This window comes from Onychomys torridus, chromosome 4 (assembly GCF_903995425.1).
Source record: "Onychomys torridus chromosome 4, mOncTor1.1, whole genome shotgun sequence".
NCBI lineage: Eukaryota > Metazoa > Chordata > Mammalia > Rodentia > Cricetidae > Onychomys > Onychomys torridus.
The window spans coordinates 92,572,673-92,587,743 of NC_050446.1; the positions used below are offsets into that span (position 1 = coordinate 92,572,673).

The window sequence follows — 15,071 nt, forward strand, 5'->3', positions numbered from 1 at the left end:
GCTCCTGAGCCTTGTGAAGTAGAAACCTTTATGCCTCGGGTGTCTCCTCACTTCAAATCATGTTCTATTCTCGTTCTTAAACGTTCATTTTGGTATTAGCTGGCCTAGCCATTTCATCCCCACCAATTCTTTAATGTTGCCACGCTGTGGAAGTATATAGACTGTAAAACCTGCCTGGGGGTCACGGCTACTCCAGCCAGGGAATATTTGCTGGATGTGTTTTATTCAGCCCAGAGTTCTGCATACCATTCCCCTTCCATGATCCCCAGTGGTCCCAGGAGCTGGCTATCAGAGGCCTCTTTTGCTGTAGTTTGCTGGCAATCCTTACATGTTTGCAGAAGAATGTCTTAGTGCTGTGCGATTCTCCAGGGAGCTGCTGTCTCCTGAAGCTTGCTTCTGCTTCAGTGAGTCAGAGCATTTAGCCTTGACCTCCCAAGACCGTTTCCCAAGGAGGTTAGCTGCGTCCAGATGGACTCATTTTCTATGTAATAGAGAGGCCGCTGGGCACCTAGAGCCAGGATCAGTACAGAAGACCATGATGGCCCCAGTGTTTGGTAAAGTTCTGAATGTTCAGTGTGCTTCAACATCTGGCTTTGCCCTCACCCCTGGCCTGCTCCCGGGGTAGTAGTCCAAGGAACCCTGAAAAGACCTAGTTCTGTGTGAGTTTTCACAAGTCAATCCTTGGCTTGCGTTCACAAACCAGAGTACCCTGGTTGGGGTGCTCTGTCCATGTAGGCACGTGCACCTTCAGCTCTGCCCAGGCCCAGAAACCTAGACAAAGTCAAGTGAAAACTCTTTGGAGATGTTGTTACACCTGGAAAGGTCATTTTCTAAGATGCAGAAGAGTGTGTTCTTAGAATTATTCATAATGCAGGTTCTACAATGTTAATTTTCATAGATAATCCAGAACATGGATGTCATAAGCATCCCTTTCCTACTCAGTAAGATGGCCATGGGAATGTTTTCTGTGAGCAAATATTCATTCAACGCTTAGGGAGAAAGCTGACGAGAAGGTTAAACCATTTTCAGAAATAACTCATCTTGTGTGCAGTTTTCCTGGGACAAAGGTTCGAGCCACGTTTCTTAGCTGTCCTTTGGGTATTAAAACACTATATTCTGGGATGGAAAGACAGCTCAGTGGATAAAACATTGGGCCTCAAGCTTGAGAACCAAAACTTGGAATCCACAGGCATGGTGGTTGCCCATAATCCCAATACTTGAGAGACTGAGATAGCATCCCTGGGGAAAGCTGGCTAGCTAGTCTAGCTGGAATTGGCAATCTCTGGGCTCAAAAGACCCTGCCTCGGTAAATAAAGTGGGAGTGATCAAGGATACACATGCACCCCCACACCCCACACACATGCCAAAAAAATCTGTATTGTTCTAAAGTAACATATTGGGGAAAATCATTTCTTAACAGAATGTTAATAGGTGATTGTAATGTCTTTTCAACATTTATGTCCAGTGAGACAATAGTCTATAAAGATGTGGCTTGGTGTAGAAAGCACAGATAAAATTTTGACTAGCTTTCCCTCTCTATATCTCTAAAATGGAGCTAAATCACCTAACTCTGCCGACGACTGCTGGAGAATAAATGACAATAATATGGGCAACGTCTGGTAGGTAGGACTTAGAATAAGCCATGGCCGGTGGTTGTAGGAGGAGTGTGGCCTCAGCTAAAACTGGACTGTAAATTGATAACTGTAGAAACTTCATGGTGAGTATAAGGTCCTATTATATCATTATTATCTCTTCCTTCATTTGAAATTTCCCTAATTAAAAACTTAAAAAAAAAAAATGAGGCTATTTAGGGCTCAGCAGTTAAGAGTTTCCCAGCTTGTGACCGCTTGCAGCTCCAGCTCCAAGGGGATCCAGCCCCTTTGGCTTCTTTGGGTACCTGTCCACAGGTGGCATCCATTCACATAAACAACACATAGCACACACTAATATAAAAGTAATGTTAACTTTGAAATGGGCTATTTAAGGAGAATGGTTAAGGTATCAGATTTTCATGTCCTTTCTAACAACAGAATAACTCCTATGCGGATTCTCTTGGCAAGTAAAGCCACACTTTTGGCCTGCTGTGGTTGAAGAGGGAACAGAGGCCCTGCATGCAGTGACTCCACCCCACCCCTCTGGGCTCCTCTAAAGAAACCCCAGCCTCCTCCAGGCCCCCCTCCCCCTTTTTGTACCCTGAATGCTGATCATCCTGGCTGTGTTGCTGTGTCTAGGACCCTCACTGTGCCAGCCTGCTCTTCTAAACTGCCCATCAACATCCTCACATGCTTTAGCATTTCTTTGCTATCTTTAAAATCAGGACAAAAAGCCGGGCAGTGGTGGCGCACGCCTTTAATCCCAGCACTTGAGAGGCAGAGGCAGATGGATCTCTATGAGTTCGAGGCCAGCCTGGTCTACAGAGTGAGATCCAGGAAAGGCGCAAAGCTACACAGAGAGACCCTGTCTCGAAAAACCAAAAAAAAAAAAAAAAAAAAAAAAAAAAAAATCAGAACAAAAATCCCTCCTTGGTTTCACATCATCTCCATCTCTCCTGACCACACCCAGCCCACCCGCCTCTGGCCCTGTTCCCTGTCCCCGTTAACTCAGACCTTGAAGGAGCTGTCTGGACTTGCTCCCTAGCTGTCACTCTGTGTAAGGTGCCCATAACACTGATCTTGGCAAGGTCACAACCTGTTGGATCCTCAGGGGCCCCAGCCATCAATTCTGCTCTCACCCTCCACCACCTCAGGGAACCACTGGGTTTTTCCTTTGTCTCCTCCATAGCCAGGGCTCTCTTAGCTTGATCTCAAATCCATTCTCTCTGCCCTCCCCACATCCTTTCCTCTGGGCATCCCACCCTGGCTAGATTGTTGTAATCATTTTGTTTGTTTGAAACTCCCAGTACTGGGGAGATAACCCAGACCCTTATACATGCTAGGCAAACACTCCCACTGAGCTACACGCCAGCCGTATTAGTTTGTTTTTATTCCTGCTTTCAGTCTTCCCATTCATCCCTTACTCAGCTACCAAAGTGGTCCTATAAGGTACATATTTTATCTTGTCATTGCCATCTTTAAATCTGGCTGACAAAGCCCTACATGGCCCATCCGTTTCCCATCACACCTGATTTCTTTGGTCTGTCTCCTTTCTCACAGATGCCCCAGGCACACTGGCGTCCTTTTGGCCTTTGGGGGCACCCATCTCTGCCAGCCTCAGCTTACTTACCTAAGCGTTCCCCAGTGACCACACCTGAGTGTGCTCCCTTACACCTCAGACACTGCGCATTAAGTGATCAGAGTACTCATGTAAGAGACCTGTTGCAGCAGGAGCTAGCTTTTTACACAGAATAACAAAGAATTGCCCAGCGTGACAAGGGCAAGCTGCTGTGTCTGCTTTGGTGAGGTCAGGCTGGGGTTAAAAGGAAGATTACGGGTAAAGATGGCACTGAGGGAGATGACTGGGAGGGCTTGTAGCTGGGTGTGAGATGTCCAAACTAGACAGCAGCAAGAGCAGGGCTCTGGACCAGTGATGGCAGGCCAGCTGGTGCCTTCGATAGATACCCTTGAGGAGTACATGCAGGCCACTAGTGTCCTTTCATACAGCCTTACTTCCAATGCACTTAGTTGTAATAGATTTGATTGTAAGAACGGCCACCAACGAAACTTCTACAGACCACCCCGTCTACAAGCTAAAAAGGAGGTGACCAAGAAAGACACGGGGCGTCTTGGCGGCTGGGATGGGGGAGGAGTTTGGAACGGCCGGACAGCACAGTATCTGGTGATTTTGTAAACAGCTGCTGACTGAAAAAGTACCCATGGCTTCAGGAACACTCTGGGATTCCCCCGTGCCAACCAAGGGTTCCCCCTGTGAACGTCTCAGTGTTCAAATTTCAGATACAGAGTGAGCATCCATAATCTGAAACCTGAATTCTAAAATACTCCCCAAAGAAAGTTTTAAAAATCTGGAAACATTTCAAAATCCAAAACCTCTACAATCTGAAAGCCAGCCCAGGCATTTCAGGCAGGGGGTGCTCTGCCTGTATCCGCTGCTCAGAGGCCTGCCCTCCCCTGTCTGTTGAGGTAGCTTCTCCCTCTGCACCCTGTCCCATCACTCAGCCCTCCTTTCTTTACAGCTCCCCCATCCTCTGACACTGCTCATCTACCTCCTAGTGTGTGTCTGCCAGTTGGGGTCAGGGCTGTACACATTCACCTGCGGCCTGCAGGCCAGGGCTGAGGAGTGGTTAACACCCAGTGACGTCCAAACCAACAGTGGAAACCACTCGGGGTTTTTCTTCAATCCTTTGATACCTTTGAAAATGTATTTCTTCTGGCCTGAGTGGGTTTTGTGTGTGTGTGTGTGTGTGTGTGTGTGTGTGTGTGTGTGTGTGTATGGAACTGAGGGGCCTTGCGCTTGCTAGGCAAGCACTCTACCACTGAGCTAAATCCCCAACTCCCTGAGTTTGTTTTTAAGCCGTGCTTTTGGAAATATGACCCAACACCTGTGTAAACTATAATTACTTATAAAATTTTGGAGTAGAACTTTTCAACTAAGGTGGTTATTATCTTCCTCATTAAGATTGTTTTTTTCAAGCCTGGCAGGGGTGATGCACACCTTTAATCTTAGCACTTGGGAGGCAGAGACAAGCAGATCTCTGTGAGTTAGAGGCCAGCCTGGTCTACAGAGTGAGTTCCAGGACAGCCAGGGCAGTTACACAGAGAAATTCTGTCTCAGAAAACACACCAAAAAAAAAAAAAAAAGAAGAAGAAGAAGAAGAAGAAGAAGAAGAAGAAGAAGAAGAAGCAGCAGCAGCTTGTCTGGTCCAGTGCTTTAGAGCATCTTCCAGAGGTCCTGAGTTCGATTCCCAGCACCCACATGGCAGCTCACAACCATCTGTAACTCCAGTTCCAGGGGACCTGATGTCCTCTTCCAGGCTCCACAGGTGCCAGGCACAGACATATGTGCAGGCAAAACACTCACACACATAAAATAATAAAATTTAAAAATATTGGCTCTGCAGGAAAACAAAACAAAACACAGATGTGGCTTTTTTTTTTTTTTAATCTCTTTTAGGTAAAAGAGCCTCCTGAAATCAATTTAGTTCTGTACCCTCAGGGCCTCACTGGTGAAGAAGTGTACGTGAAGGTGGACTTGAGGGTTAAATGTCCCCCAGCATACCCAGATGTGTGAGTACCTTTATAAGTAGCATTGATGTAATTTCCGTTTTCTGTTTTGACAACATAGAAACCTTACAGTTAAGGAGTATTTTCTCTTTCCTTCTGTCTCATCAGCCTAGATAGTCTCACAAACGCTGTCTTAAGTCTGCTCATCCACATGCTATTATTTACTCACTGGCTACCTTTTTTGCTCTTGCCATTTTAATACTTACTTAATTCTCTGTAATCTAGAAAGAAGGAAGATCTAGATGCCTAGGATGAAGGTGTGGTGAGCGTTTCAAGAGCCTCCTTCAGAGCTGTTGGAAATGATGTGGCCTTCCATCCTGCCTGGCCTTTTACTGCCTGAATAAAGGAAGGAATGGGTGGAGCTGCTGTCTCTCTAGTGGAGCAGAGTGAGCCTGACCAGATGGTACAGGGTTGTCCCTTGTCTCCAGGGCTGCCCTGGTACTACAGCCCTTGACTGTCCCAGCTCCTCCCCGCTAATGCCGGGAGTATTCTCCAGTGGTAGAGGCAACCACAAACCGTAAACACCCACACAGGTGATCTCATCACTGGATATGAAGTTCAAACAGGAGAATCGTGAGCCATCAGGACTGGGCAGGCTCTTCTGTGAATGCTCCTCAGATCCTCCACATTGGCCGGGATTGTGTCAAGCACTTCTCACTTACTGTGCAGGGACACATGAGGGGTTTGGAGGAGAGTGGCAATTAAAAGGTAGTGTCGCTTTCCACAGTGGGTGGACCGTGAGTGGAGTCTATGATTTTAAGACATGGTGAAGACTCTGTCAGAGTCGGGTCAAGTCTGAGCTTCCTGAAGTCAGTAACTTGTGTTCCCAACAGTGTTGAGAGAGCATGCATAGTAGGCATGTGGGAGTTGAATTCACAAGAAAAGTAATTAAGTTTATGAATAAAACTAAGACAGTGCTCTCTGGGTGTTTGTGTTCCGTGGTGTGGTATACAAGGTACTGACACTATGAGTACAGACTGCTTAGGTCAAGGGCTCACTTTCTCAAGACAGTTCTCGGTAAAAATGTCAGGTACAAGCCTCCAATGCTTCGGACTTATAAATTGTGTTTGTAAATTTGGGGACTCCCACAACCTCCTCAGAGTTGATATTTTGCTAGAATGACTCACAGAACTCAGGAAAACTAACTTGCCAGTTTATTGTAAAGGATTTGATCTAAAACAGCCAAATAAGGCTGCACAGGACAGAGCATGGGGAAGGGCAGGAACCGGAATGTTCTCTCCAGGCTGCTATCCTCAGCACGGCCCTGTGTTCAGCAGCTCACTGTATCCTTGAACCCTGCTGTCATGGCAGTGGGGGAGGTTTTGCTCTATAGGCATGGATGAGCAGTACTTAAGTTATTGACCATTGGTAGCTGAGCTCTGTCTCCAGCACCACATCCTCATCAGAGGTCTAGCATATGGTTGAAATGCCTCATCCCATAGTCAAGGCTGGAGCTATCTGTGACCACCTGCATCCTGACACTGTGCACGTGTCCAGCAAGAGCTAACCTCGCCTCATAAACTGGTCTGCTTGAAAAGGATTTGTGACTAAGAATGTATGTGCTCCCTTGAGCTATGTCAGTCAGGAATTCCAAGGGTAACAGGGCCTCTGAGCCAGAAGCTGTGGCCAAAGATCGCTGGTAACATATTCTTTATTGCGGCATAGACTCAAGCAGTCAAATGTTTGTTCTTGAAAAGTCAACATGAAAACCCAGATATGTGAGTGCTAAAATGTTAATTATAGCTTAATTTCTGAAAATAAGCCAGGCAGGAGGCTCATGCCTGATCCCAGTGTTTGAGAGGCTGAGTCCGGAAAATCATGAGTTCGAGGCCACAAAAGAGAACACTAGAGCACGGTTTCTTGCCTTGGAGCTACTGATAATGTTTAACAGGAAGATGTTTTTTAGTTGAGCTTTCCTATGCATGATGGGAAGATGAGTCATAATCTTGACTTGATGCAACATGGGATGACTTTTTAAAACATCATAGAAAACATGCTTAGAACTTAGAAAGTTAAAAAGTAATCATATCAGCCACACAAAATTATTACCAACATGTCAAGGACATGAAACATTAAAGTTTAATTAGTATAGTACATGACTTTTGTTCTGTTAATATTGCTGTGTAGATTTTTTTTTTTCTTTCCTTGAGACAAGGTTTTATTGTGTAGCCCTGCCTGGCCTAGAACATGGTATACTGACCACACTGGCCTCAGATTCACAGAGCTCTACCCAACTCTGCCTGCCAAGTGCTGGGACTAAAGGTGTGCACCACCACACCTGGCCAAAAAATTACGTAGAGCAGGAGAGGTTGGAGAAATGGCTCAGTGATTAAGCACACTGGCGGCTCTTCTAGAGGACCCAGGTTCAAGTCCCAGCACCAACATAGTGGCTCACAACTGTCTGTAACTCTAGTTCTAAGGGATCTGTATTGGCTGGTTTTGTGTGTCAACTTAACACAAACTATGGTCATCAGAGAGAAAGGAGCCTCAGTTGAAGAAATGCCTCCATGAGATCCAGCTGTAAGGCATTTTCTTAATTAGTGATCCATGGAGGAGGGCCCAGCCCATGGTGGGTGGTGCCACCCCTGGGCTGGTGGTCCTGGGTACTATAAGAAAGCAGTCTGAGCAAGTTAGGGGAAGCAAGCCAGTAAGCAGCACTCCTCCATAACCTCTGCATCAGCTCCTGCTTTCAGGATCCTGCCCTGTCTGAGTTCCTGTCCTGACTTCTTTCAGTGATGAATAGCAGTGTGGAAGTGTAAGCCAAATAAACCCCTTTCCTCCCCAACTTACTTTTTGGTTATGGTGTTTCATCACAGCAATAGAAACCCTAACTGATAGCCTCTTCTGGCTTTCATGGGTACTGTGGTGCACAGACATCCATGCCAGAAAAACAACCATCCATACACAGAGAATAAAAATAGGTAAATCTTTTTTTTTTTTTTTTTTGATTATGTAAGTTCTGGGGAGATAAATTGTAGTTGGATGTTTCTCTGGTCCTGCCTTGCCCAGCAGTCCAAATGAATCTCTACCACCTGCAGTCCCACAGCTGCTTATAAAATAATTACTCAAAGGCTTATATTAATTACAAACTATATGGCCTATGGCTTCAGCTTCTTGCTAGCTGGCTCTTTCATCTTAAATTAACCCATTCCTATTCATCTATATGTTGTCACATGGCCGAGGTGTTACCAGTCTGCTGGCATCTTGTTGCTCCTTGGGAGTCAGGCTGGCATCTCCCCAGACTCTGCCCTTCTTCTCTCTGTATCTCTGCTTGGATTTCCCACCTGGCCATAAGCTTTCTTGCTATAGGCCAGAATAGCTTTATTTATTATCCAATGGGAGCCACACACACTCACAGCACACAAAAAGACATTCCACAGCAGTAAATCAGTCAAATGCTTGCTGTGTACACACAAGGACCTGAGTCTGAACCCCAAGGGCATGGGAAAAGCTGACCATGATGGTATGCATGCTACTCCCAATGCTGGTGATCCCTAGGGCTTGGGGATACAGCTGTCCTAGCCTAATTAGTGAGTCCCACATCCCAGTGATAGATTCTGTCTTCAAAAAATAAGGTGGAAAACTCCTAGGGGCAATACCTATACATGCACAGGCACACATGTGCACATTTACCTATACATGTGCACCTGCTCAAAGACACACAGAAAAACAATTATGTAAGGCCTGATTCTGGGGACTGCTCTGGCCCTTTTTAAATAATGTGACATAGGAAAACTTTGGTTTACGCACAGTGGTCCTTGACGTCTCCATGAGAGAGAATCCTGGGTGTGGTAGGCTATGTGGACTCAAGACAGTTTGGCATTACTAAAGTTTTTTAAAAGATAAACTAGATCTCCCAGATTTCATCTGTCGGGGCAGATGATGACTGTAGCATCCTGTCCCACAGGGTGGGAATGAAGTGCTAAGAGAATGCACAGGTAGTCAAATAATACTCAAGAAGGCTTCACCAAGGTAAAATGCCAGGAAGCACTTAGAAATGCCTAACAGGAAGCAATGAATCATTTTCTCATTGAGAAAATGACATAAATTCTCTTTAATCCCAGAGAGCTATTAATGGATGTTTTTGTTTAGGAGTAAAAGGAAACCCTAAGGCTGGCTGTGATTTCCTCGAGTTCAAAGTATTTTCTTAGATGAGCTCTGAGGGATGAAACAGTGAGCAAACCAGGCCTCCTTGGAAAAGGCTGGGTTTATATGATGCACTTGACTGGTGTTCAGGATATACGCTCACAGGAAGGGTTTTTATGTGGGGCATCAGAGGCAGTAATTGATATTGGGGCATTTTAATGATTCCTGAGTCAGGAGTGGAGCCTAGCCGGGGAGAGGTGAGGCTTTGTATGGCTGGGCCTGCTCTCTTCTCCATAGAGTAGCGGCTCCTCTGTGCTGAGCACTGTGTCAGCTGGAGTTGTTGGGATATAGCTGAAGCCTTCCGAGATTAAAGGGATACATGGTGGGTCACAAGGAGAGGTTCAGCCAAGAGGTCTGTATATAGAGTCCTCAGGTGCTGGGACGGGCTGGGAACCTAGCAGACTTCCTTCACAAGTAACTCCTTTCTGTCTTGTTTTATTTATTTTTATTTTTCAGAGTTCCCAAAATCGAGTTAAAGAATGCTAAAGGTCTGTCAAATGAAAGTGTTAATTTATTAAAATCTCACCTGGAAGAACTGGCCAAAAAGCAATGTGGGGAGGTAAGGCTTGCGAAGCTGGAGTTATGGAAATAATACACAAGACCATTCGCCTCTACCCAGTCTGCCCCAGTACAACATTTACAGTTCCAAGTACGGCATTCTAGCCACCATCCTGTCAGTGATGCAGCTGAGGTACAGACTAACTCCATCTCCACAAAGATCCCTCGCGATGCCCTTCTTGGCCCTTCTTTTTCCACTGCCCTCTCTCTCCTGTGAGCTTGAGGGCCACTGCTCTGTTCTCCATTTCTATAATCTAGTTCTGGAAATGTTAGTACAGTGTGCAACCTTTTGAGATTGGCTTTTTTTTTCACACAGCACAGTTCTCTGAAGAGTTTTCCCCATGGTCAGATGTATCAATAATTGTTAGATTTTATTGCTGAGTAGTATTCCATCCAGATGTTCCTTTATTTATAAGATAAAATCCACCAGAGTTTTCCAGTTTTTAGCTACAATAAAGTTGCTGTAAATATTCCTACATATGTTCTTCGAGCCACAAAGATAAGCTCATCATAAGTGAAAGATGTCTTTTCTATACTTACCCTACTGAATGTCATGGGTTAGTAAGAGGCCCCTGGAGAGTGTCACCTGTTTCCCTTTGTGGTCAAGCACCAGCCAGGAGGTGCAGCTGGCCTCTACGCCCAGCATCACAGCTGTCATCCCACAGAGAGCGGTCTAGGAGGCCAAAGTGCAATGCCCTGTTGTTCAGCCTCAAACAGGAAGGGAATTCTGGCATTCACCACAGCATGGTGAACCGTAAGGACATTGTAATAAGGGAAACAAGCTGTTGGAGTAAGACAGACGTTCTGTGACTATACCAGACACTCTGACATCAAAGTCACAGAGACAGACAGTAGAATGGCAGTTGCCAGGAGTAGGAGAGCAGGGAACGGGAGTGTGGTGGGAGCAGGTTCAGTCTGGAAAGTCCTGGAAATGGATGACCGTGATGGATGCAGATCATGGTCACCCAGCATTTTTCCTTCATGTTTCAGTGCTGGACAATATGCTACCTGAGTCTTCCCCACAAGCTGAAAACCTGTACCTGAGACATCCTCATGGGATGAAATTTGAGGGACAGAAAGTGTGGGGCTATACAGTGCAGATCCGTCTTGTTTGTCTAAAGTTTGTTTCCGTAGGTTTGAAGTCCTAGCAGTTGAGAATTCAATTCTGAAAAATTTGATTTTGTTTTCAAGTAAAATGGAATGTAATTAAGTGTTAGCAGAAGCTTAGGAACTCATCAAGGTAGGGTATTACCACATAACTGGCTGCCAAAAACAATGATCAGGAACATTTCCATTTGCCTTGGAGTGATGGTTTGTTGGGGGGCGGGGTAAGGTGACAGGTTCTCACTATAGTTCTGATCAGCCTGGGTCAGTGGTGTGTGCCAACATAGTCAACACTCTTCTGAATGATTTTTTAATCTGTATTAGCAAGGATTTGGTGGTGGTTGTGGTGGTGGTTGGTTGATTTTTTTGAGACTATGTATCCCTGGCTGTCCTGGAACTAGCTTTGTAGACCAGGCTGGCCTCGAACTCACAGAGATCTACCTGCCTCTGCCTCCCAAGTGCTGGGATTAGTCAAGATGTGCACTACTACACCTGGCTGTGTATTAGCAGATCTTTATCAGTCCTGGAAAGTAATCCAAAATGTAGCAGAGGTTCTATTTTTTTTTTTTTTTTTTAATTAGTAAAATCAAACTCATGGGTTCCATAAGACAGCAGCTATTTACCACCTGTCCATCTTGTGCTGGGACTGCCTGGTACTGGAGAGGCCACAGTGAGCAGACCATTTGACCTCACTGTAAGGGGCTAAGGACCATGACAGACTGAAGACACTAATGGTCTGGGGGATTATGGTGAGGGGTCCAGAGTGGAAGGAGGGCAGGAGAAGCCCCTAAGCAGAGTCTGAGGCAAATCCTGAACTGGGCTGTATGGGCAGGAGAGAGGTATAGAGCAAGAGCCCCTTTGGAGTATGGTTGCCTTCATCCAGTCCTACATCAGACTTCACTCATTCAGAAAATGCCAGGAAGTTAAATCAGTGACTGCAAACCTTTGACAGTTCTGGTCCTGCCTCTTTCTAGAAATGCTCTCTCGAAATGGTCTCTCAAATTGCCTGCTTTCCTCAGATTTCCTTAGTCTTTTTCCTAGCACTTGCCTCTTAGTCTCTAGACTGGCATTTCTCAACTCTAGGACAAGACATAGTCAGCAAACACCACAGCTTCTGGTATAACAAAAACTAAATCAACTCCACCTGGCAAAGGCTTGCTTTCTCAGCACTCACTTCCTGGGAGGCAGAATGCCAAATGACAGACTCTGAGTCTTCCTGAGGGACTGTGTTAACAACACTCAGGCCCCGTTAGAAGAAGCACGAAGAAATAAGACATTCGAAATGCTCTCTGATAATTGTGGGGGAAAGAACCTCAGAACCACATTCCTCATTGACGGGAGCAGCTTGGCCTCTGTACCTGGCTGAGTGCCAGGCAGTGTGGTCTCGGAACCCTTGTTCTATTGACTTCCCACCCCAGGTATGGCTTTTGGCTTAGTCTAGTGGTTAGAGCGGCTGTCTCTATCCCCCAGTGGATGTTTCAGGTGGCCTTTCCTTCCTGGCTCTGTCTGGCTGACTCTTAAGGAGTTGATCAGCCTCCTGCTGGTTCATTGCCAGGAGGGAGGAAGTAAGGACTGTAGAATCTTGCTTTGGGATCTCTGACCACTGTGCTGTGTGAGCAAGTGACAACACTGTCTCCAGGGAGCGTTCTGCGCAGCTGTCATGTAGATAGGCTTTCTACTTGGGGAGGTAGCCATTCCCTTCCTGCAGTTTTAGATATTTGTCGGCTTATTTATACAGATGTTTGGATGTCAGGGCAATGACAGTGAAGTTGAGTAGGTCTAACCCCCCTGCCCCCAAGCACGCACACGCACAAGAAGAGAAGCTCGTGATTTCTCTAAGAAGCAATTTGTCTTGATCATAGACTCAGTGAAACTTTCAAAGCTTTTCCTGCTGTGACTGTCAAATACCTAATTCCAAACATGTCCAAGCAGAGTGAATGCTGGCATGGCAGGTGTGAGTCTGATTGCCTGTTCATCGTGTTCCTGGGTGGTAGCGCCTCTTCAGGCTTGGCCCCTTGCCATCATCTAATCATTTGTGGTTGTTTTTTGTTTATATGTGTAGGTGATGATATTTGAACTAGCACACCACGTGCAGTCATTTCTCAGCGAGCATAACAAGCCCCCTCCAAAGTCTTTCCATGAAGAGATGCTGGAAAGGCAGGCTCAGGAGAAACAGCAGAGGTTGCTAGAGGCCAGGAGGAAGGAGGAAGAGGAGGTAAGAAATGGCTGTTGGTGTTGGCCCCAGTCTGGAGGCCGCAGGCATCCCCACGAGTCCATGTATCTACTCCCTCTCTGCCTGTGAATGTGTCTGTGAGTTTGCTCAGCATTTGATTTAAGAAATGTGCATCCATGTGAGAGAAACCCCAAGTTCACTGAGCATCATTACCCGGCTCCCTCTCTATAGCAGTCTCTGCTGCCCTGAGAGCCCTTCTCCGGGTCTTTAAGGAGGACAGGGACACAGAGATAAGGGTCGTGTGACTGGGCTTCCTATGTCTCTAAGTCTGCCAGACTGTACCAAGTGCACTGAGTCTGTTTTCCTCTTGACTGAGAGATGTGTCTAATGCCCAGTGAGTAGAAGAACCAGGAGTTAAGCTGACATTCATGTTCACTAAACATCTCTATTCTTCCTTTAATCTGTCCTGAGCAGGGGCTGCTTCCTGCCTCTGAAAATCCTTAAGTCAAAGATGTTTTATGCCCTGGATTTCCTTCTGGATTTTATTTTAAATTGCTTTCTGTTTAGCCAATTGATCGACTTAGTGGGAACTTGGTGGGTGCAGGTTATAGAAAGAGGCATTTCCCTAACACAGTATCAGCCAGTCCTCACTCAGTGATCTGCAGGACTCCTTTTGAGTATGTTTGAATTGCTGACCTATGCTAGAGTCTACTGGTAAGTTACTTCATCTCAGTTTCTCTTGAGTCTTCATATACTCTGAAGTTTCGTATCTTTGAATCCTTGTAATATTTGACAGGCCGGCCTACCCTTCCCCGTCTTCATCTTCCATAGATTTTCAGCCATTCGCTTGCCTTCTTACTCCCAGTTTCCTCTCCTCTCCCTCTCTTACCTCTTCTCTTTTTCCTTCCTTTCTTTTTCCTGAGGCAGGGTCTCACTGTGTAGCCCAGTGTGGGTACCACAGGCATGTGCCACATGCCTGGTTTCACAGTGAACTATGGGATTGTTTCTTCAGATTCAACAAAACATATAAGCCTCCTGAGATTTTGGTTGAAATTGGAGGACGTTTGCACATTCGTTTAGGAAGAACTGGTGTCTTCTCCACACTAGACTTCCTGTCTAGAACTGGATTTATTTCTATCTCTTGGTAAGAAAGTCCGGTTTTCTTCCTATAGCTATTACTACTGGGGTTTCTAAGACTTGGATTTTCCCTCTTGAACTCGTCATACGTTTCATGGTGACACGTTTATGCAGTTTTGGTCATACTCACCACTCCTGCTACCCTCTCTTTTCGCCATCCCCTGGCTCCCTCCTCTTCCCAAACAGCCCCTTCCTGCTTTAGATTCTTGTGCCTGGTTCCTGTTCCTGCCTCGGTTTCCCGATCCTGTGGTATGCTAACACTCTCTGTGTGTTGCGTCTCCAGAAGGCTCTGATGTTTGACTGAGCAGGCCTCCTCTTCTCCATCTCTCATTTCTGTTGCTTAGCTCCCACTAATGGTGTCTAGTCACCATTTAGAGTGAATATTTGTTCATCATTAGAAGTCAGTGCGTGTTTAACTAACAGTCTTTCTTGGTATACTGCTGTAGCTACCTGTAAGTATAGGTTATGTTCCCACATTTTATATTATTACTATTAATGTTTCTGATGAATTCCTTAATAGTTTTGATGTAGTTTAGTATTGGTGAAACTATTAAGGCCACTCCACGTAGGTAAGAAGGAGGTTTATTTAGTGGCATAATTTACAAATGAAGGGATAGGTAGGTTACAGGGTCTGGGAAAGGTATGGCACAGTCCGGCGGTGTTCTCTGGAGAACTCTGCTCTGTCTACCTCCAGCGTCTAGGGTCCCAGAACCAAGAGAAGCCTCTCCTCTCGATCCTGGGTCTTCAGCTTCCTCCCTCAGCCCCGCCTTCTGGGC

General features: G+C 45.8%; 1 protein-coding gene across 3 annotated transcripts in view; it reads left to right on the forward strand.

Annotated features, from left to right (window-relative positions):
* The window catches only part of Eif2ak4 (eukaryotic translation initiation factor 2 alpha kinase 4), a 94,521-nt gene that overhangs the window by 8,991 nt on the left and 70,459 nt on the right, over window positions 1-15,071 (forward strand). The window contains exons 2-4 of one of the 3 annotated variants that reach the window (XM_036183374.1): window positions 5,068-5,180; window positions 9,780-9,882; window positions 13,048-13,200. In XM_036183374.1, the coding sequence (XP_036039267.1) occupies window positions 5,068-5,180; window positions 9,780-9,882; window positions 13,048-13,200 (369 nt within the window). The remainder of the gene's footprint in view (window positions 1-5,067; window positions 5,181-9,779; window positions 9,883-13,047; window positions 13,201-15,071) is intronic. The other 2 variants (XM_036183375.1, XM_036183376.1) reach the window with 2 other exon arrangements.